Here is a 6,352-nt window from a genome sequence, read left to right as displayed (position 1 = left end):
ATTGTGGTACATGCCTGGGCTCTTGCTCTACTCTCCAAATGAACTTGAACAGTGTGCCAAAATGCACCTTTCTTTTCCCAGGTACCCAATATCTCTATGGTGTGTTAAAGACCCTAGATTGATAGGTAGGTAGGTAGCTAGTTCGGTAGGTAGACAGACAGACAGAATTCTTGATGATGGAGTCCTGGTAGGTTTTATCTTTTTGGAAATTCATAAGCATTCTTTGGTATCTACTTCTTGCCATATAATTATCGTGGGCTGGATTTATTTTTATTTCTATGGGATCAGTTATACTGTGTCTGCCTTTACTTCTTCACTTGACTTTAGTTAGTCTTCTCTATCATTCTGGCTTCATTAGACATACATCTGTTGATTTTAGGGGGTTTTCTGAACAACTGTTTCTATTGTTGATTTTTCCTATTTTTGCTTTATTCTATAGTTTTCATTTCTGTTTTATGTTTCAATTGCCTTTCTTCTGCTAATTTTGAGCACATGGCACATAGGGTGATTTTCTTCATTTTCTGAGATACAAGAAAGTGATTTGTACTACACCAAGAGATGCTACAGAATTCTCTACTAAGCTATGTTGTCAGTTCCTTGTGTGCAAGTTTATGTGTTCATGGAAGAAGCAAGTCCTGATGATTTCTTCTTAGCTGTCTTCCTGATATTCTGATTGATTTTAAGCTTCTATATTAGAAGTTGTCAGTCCTTCATCTGAGAGTAGTACCCTGGAATGATTTTACTTTTCTGTTATTTGATCTCAGTCAGGTATATTTTCACATGGTACCAAGACATTCCTGCTAAAGTCATGCATTGACGCTTCGTTCCAAAAAGGGTCATGAGTAGATATAAACACAGTTCCCTTGAGAATGTACACTTACTCACAGACTGGAACAAGGTTGGGGAGAGTGAAGACCAAAGGTATCTGGGGACTCCTTCCCAGAGAATGATGATGAATGTAATACATATGGGGAAGTCTTTTATCAAAGTGCCGACCTTATTACGCAGAGGAGTATCCCTAAGGGAGAGAATCATTATAAATATATTGAATGTGGGAAAATTCTTAACCAGTTTCCTAATGTTGGTGATCATCAGAGGATTCATGTGGGAAGAAACCGTTGCAGATATAATCAACCTGGGAGCATGTTTAGTCATTCATCAAGATTCAGTACAGGTAAGACAACTGGTACAGCAGAGGAAAGTTATATAGGTAACGTATGTGGCAAAGCCTTTGACCACCAGCAACTGCATGCTGGACAGAAACCTACAAATGTGAAGAATGTGGCAAGACCTTTAAATTGTCTCAACCCTTATTCAACATAAATTAACTCATACTGTATAGAAACCTTACCAATGTAAGGAGTGTGGCCATGTCTTTAACCAGTTCTCCATCCTTACAGGACATCAAAGAATTCATACTGGAGAGAAAACTTACCAAGAAAAAGAAGGTGGCAAGTCCTTTATCTGGCTCTCCTCCCTTTCAGGACATCAAAGAATCCATACTGTAGAGAAACCTTACAAACGTCAACAATATGGTAAGACCTTTCGGCATCATTCACAAATTTCTGAACATCACACGGTTCATGCTGAGGAGAAACCTTACCAATGCAAAGAATGTGGCAAGGCCTTTAACTGGCGCACAGCCCTTAGGAGACATCACAGAATCCATATGGGAGAGAAAACTTACCAATGTAAAAAATGTGGCAAGGCCTTTGTGAACTTCTCAAACTTGACACAACATCGCAGAATTCATACTGGAGTGAAACCTTACCAATGCCAAGAATCTGGCAAGGCCTATACGCGACAGTCAAGCCTTACCAAACATCACAGAATTCATACTGGAGTGAAACATTACCAATGTAAAGAATGTGGCAAGGCTTTTGGGTCCTTCTCAAACTTGAAACATCGCAGAATTCATACTGGACTCAAACCTTACAAATGTCAAGAATGTGCTAAATCTCTTATCTGGCACTCAGTCCTCAAGACACATGACAGAGTTAATAGTGGAGAGAAACCTTACCAATGTAAAGAATGTGGCAAGGCCTTTAGCTGGCTCTCAGCCCTTACAGTACATCACAGAAGTCATACTGGAGGAAAACATTACCAATGTAAAGAATGTGGTAAAGCCTTTTACTGGCACTCAGCCATTATGTTACATCAGAGAATTCACAGTGGAGAGAAACCTTACCAATGTAAAGAATGTGGCAAGGCCTTTAACCAGAAATCAAACTTTAAACGACATAAAGTAATTCATACTGGAGTGAAACCTTACCAATGTAAAGAATGTGGCAAGGCCTTTACCTGGTCATCAGTCCTTAAGATACATCACAGAATTCATAGTGGAGTAAAACCTTACCAATGTAATGAATGTGGCAAGGCCTTTTACTGCCCATCACATCTTGATGTACATCACAGAGTCCATACTGGAGAGAAACCTTACAAATGTAATGAATGTGGCAAGACCTTTAACCAGAAATCATACCTTAAACAACATAAAGTAATTCATACTGGGCAGAAACCTTACCAATGTAAAGAATGTGGCAAAACCTTTAACTGGCAATCAGCCCTTAAGGCACATCACAGAATTCATAGTGGAGAGAAACCTTACCAATGTAAAGAATGTGGCATCGCCTTTAGCTGGCTCTCAGCCCTTACAGATCATCACAGAATTCATACTGGAGTGAACCCTTACCAATGCAAAGAATGTGGCAAGGTCTATACGCGATATTCAAACCTTAGCAAACATCATAGAATTCATACTGGAATGAAACCTTACCAATGTAAAGATTGTGGCAAAGCCTTTAACTGGCAATCGGCCCTGAAGGCACATCACAGAATTCACAGTGGAGAGAAACCTTACCAATGCAGTGAATGTGGCAAGGCTTTCATCCGGCCCTCAGCCCTTACAGTACATCACAGAATTCATACTGGAGTGAAACCTTACCAATGTAAGGAATGTGGCAAAGCCTTTAACTGGCAATCGGCCCTGAAGGCACATCACAGAATTCACAGTGGAGAGAAACCTTACCAATGCAAAGAATGTGGCAAGGCCTTCATCCGGCCCTCAGCCCTTACAGAACATCACAGAATTCATACTGGAGTGAAACCTTACCAATGCAAAGAATGTGGCAAGGCATATCCGCGACAGTCAAGCCTTACCAAACATCACAGAATTCATGCTGAAGACTGACTTTACCAATGTAATGAATGTGGAAAGGCCTTTTCCCCCACGAGGCACATCTTAATGTACATCACAGAATCCATCTTGGAGAGAAAGGTTACCAATGTCAAGACTGTGGGAAGACCTTCTCCCACCAGGCACATCTTAATGAACATCACAGAATCCATAACAGAGAGAAACCTTACCATTGTAAAGGATGTGGGAAAACCTTTCTTCACTGTTCATCCTTGACTTATTAACATAGTATTCATACTAGAGCAAATCTTCCAAATGTTAAGACTGTGACAGAATTTCTAAGGATTCCTCAACTCTTATTCCACATCAGATAATTCATACTGAAGAGTAATGATACCCATTGATACCCATTGGAAATTGTTAAGATAGTAAAGCAATGCTTTACAAGTAAACCCTGATTCTTCATCAGAGAACATATACTGGAGATGATCTTACCAATACAAAGAATTTGGCAAGCCTTTTAATCAGTACTCAAGTCTCATCCAACATCACAGAACTCATACTGCAGAGAAAACTTACAAAGAATGTGGTAAAAAACGTTTCAGACTGCTCAAGCCTTACTCATTACCATAGTTCCTGTTACACAGAGACATTACAAATGTAATGAATGTGGCAAACCTCTAGCTGGATCTCACAACTGCCTCAATATCACAGTTATGATACAAGAGCAAAACTATAAAATGTAAAGGGAGTGGCCATACCTTTAACTGGAATTCAATCATGACTCAGTATCCCCAAATGCCTACTTGGGGATAATGTATGAAGAAGGAAAGACCTTTTTAAATATACACTTCAGAAAACAAAACCATACCGAGAGGAAAGTAACCTGAAAGATATATATATAGTCATCTAATTACCTGAACGACAACGTCACAGAATTCACAGTAGAAAGAAGTACATTGGCCACTCTATTCAGACATTATCTCCATAAAAATACTTAACCATATGGGATAAAACAAAGTTGAACACTTAGATAACGAATATGCGGGTATGCCGGAAAATAGAGAAGGGGGTGGTGTTTTGCATAGGAATAAGTAATTTCAATATGGTTTTGTTTTACCTTGGCCCTCTTTAAGATGTTGACTAGCAAGTAATAATTATTTGTGCCCTCAAATCACTTCAGAGAATTCACTGATTCCCAGTGGGTGTTGAAAGTATGTGGCTGATTCTTCCTGCATCAAAGATATCAGATGCCCTTCCCTCGTAGGTGGGACTCCTGCATACCTGATCTTCCATGGAAGATGAAGGACAATATGATGTAGAATCTATGAACAAACTTAAATGGAGGTGTCGTTTATGTTTCTAACACTGATGTAAGTTATTATGAAATGGGTTTTCAGAACATCATTCTTGAACATTTATTAAAACTAAAAATGTTTCTGAATGTTACAAATAAAATGTTTTACTTATTGGTTTTGTGCAGTCCAGGCACATACTGAGACAATTTCTTAACAGATATAGTTAAAAGTAGAGAATACCAGTTGATGTGGTTGAAAGGAAGAAACCTTCACAGATATCAGAAAGAGAGTAACTAACTCTTCCCTGACATGGCATAGGATTGTACACTGACATTGTTTAAGAATTACCTTAGGTCTCAAAGTGTTCTGGTATGCAAGATTAAGGTGTTAACAAAATAGATTTTAAAAAGATGTCTCCTTAAAGCCTCTTGGTAACCACAAAGCAAAACCTGTAGTAGACACACAAAACCCAAATCGAAAGGAATCAAAGTACACCACTTTAGAAAATCAACAAATCACAAAGAAAAAGACCAAACGGATAAGAAAGGGGCAAGTAATTCTACAAGAGCTAAAAGCATGGGAAACAATGACAAGACTAACTCCATCCATACCTGTGTCAATACTTACTTTAAATATAAAGGGACTAAATTCTCCAACCAAAAGATACATTGGCTGAAGGGAAAGAAGTACACAAACAAAGGATATGTACTGCCTTCAAGAGACTCACTTCAGCTGTAGGAACACACTCAGGCTGAAAGCGCAGGTGTGGAAAAGGTCTTCAGTGCCAGTGGAAAACAAAGAATGTGGAGTAGCCATGCTTACATCAGACAAAACAGACTTTAAGCCCAAGACTGTAAGAAGTCACAGTGCATGTCCTTACAAAATAGAGGGGTCACCTCATGCAGCGTTTTTAGTTATGTGGTGTTTGGCAGAATGACAATAAGGTGTTCACCCATTTTTTGGGAAGGACACCAAGAGTGTTCGTGTAACTCATATAGTGTTTAACACTTTAAAAACCAACACATTTTTCCATTAATGTTGGTGGTGTTTGTGCAGGTATCTGAATTGTAGCTTGTGTAATGTTTATGAACATCTGTATCTTAGGAGTCTCCTAAATGGCTAGTTGATATTCAAAGACCTATTCCTGTGATTTGAGGGTGGGGGGGGGGAAAGAACTCTGAATGACACTTTGAGAAACACCTATTGCTTCCAGGTTTTGGTGAGTGTGGAAAAACAACTGTTGCAATGAAAATGTGGGTACTGTACTGTAACAAGTGACCAATGGTTTCTGAAAACCAACTTGTAGAGGCTAATAAATCTTTCCCACAGTATTCCATTTGCTAACCTCTTGCTGTAAGAACACTGCATTTTTTTCATCTCACATGTCATTTACTTTACATTGTTATCTTATGTTTTAAGCCCCCAAATAAGTTATTGGTCCTTTCAGGCAGGTTACCAGAATACCTCTCTGTAAAATTCCTAATATTCAATTCTGAGGACTTTTCTTTGTATGAAATTGCCAATCATCACTTTTTATGGATCACCTTTGCAATACTTGTGCTGGTGGATTTATTTCATGTTGGGTTCTTTCTGAAATGATAGATGAAAACCTTACATTCTACTTGGCTCACACTTTGTAGACCTCCGTACCTGTTACTAAAGGTTTTATACATTATATATGTCTTCACCAAATAGAAAACATGAATCCTTTCATGTTGGAGAAAGGTAGCTAATGCATGCATTTAGATTTTGTCCGTGTTACCTTAAAGCGATAGATTTGTATATCCATGTAGTGTCTGCATTGACAAGACATTTAATTGTGTTTATTGCTTTTTACTCCTTGAGCTACTTAATAATCTTTTTGTGCATCCGATTATTGTGTTGATGTGGCCAACTTTTGGTACATTATTTATTTTTA

General features: G+C 38.5%; 1 protein-coding gene across 1 annotated transcript in view; it reads left to right on the top strand.

Moving 5' to 3' along the window:
• The window catches only part of LOC125916067 (zinc finger protein 345-like), an 8,408-nt gene extending 5,102 nt beyond the window's left edge, over positions 1–3,306 (top strand). Inside the window, exons 3-4 of the mRNA XM_049622242.1 lie at positions 1,098–1,174; positions 1,343–3,306. Of these exons, the coding sequence (XP_049478199.1) occupies positions 1,098–1,174; positions 1,343–3,190 (1,925 nt within the window). The 3' untranslated portion in view covers positions 3,191–3,306. The remainder of the gene's footprint in view (positions 1–1,097; positions 1,175–1,342) is intronic.
• The last annotated feature ends 3,046 nt before the right edge of the window (positions 3,307–6,352 follow it).

Source organism: Panthera uncia (genome assembly GCF_023721935.1).
Source record: "Panthera uncia isolate 11264 chromosome E2 unlocalized genomic scaffold, Puncia_PCG_1.0 HiC_scaffold_19, whole genome shotgun sequence".
Lineage (NCBI taxonomy): Eukaryota > Metazoa > Chordata > Mammalia > Carnivora > Felidae > Panthera > Panthera uncia.
The sequence above is the reverse complement of the archived record's forward strand: the minus strand, read 5'-3'. Positions and strand labels throughout refer to the sequence as shown.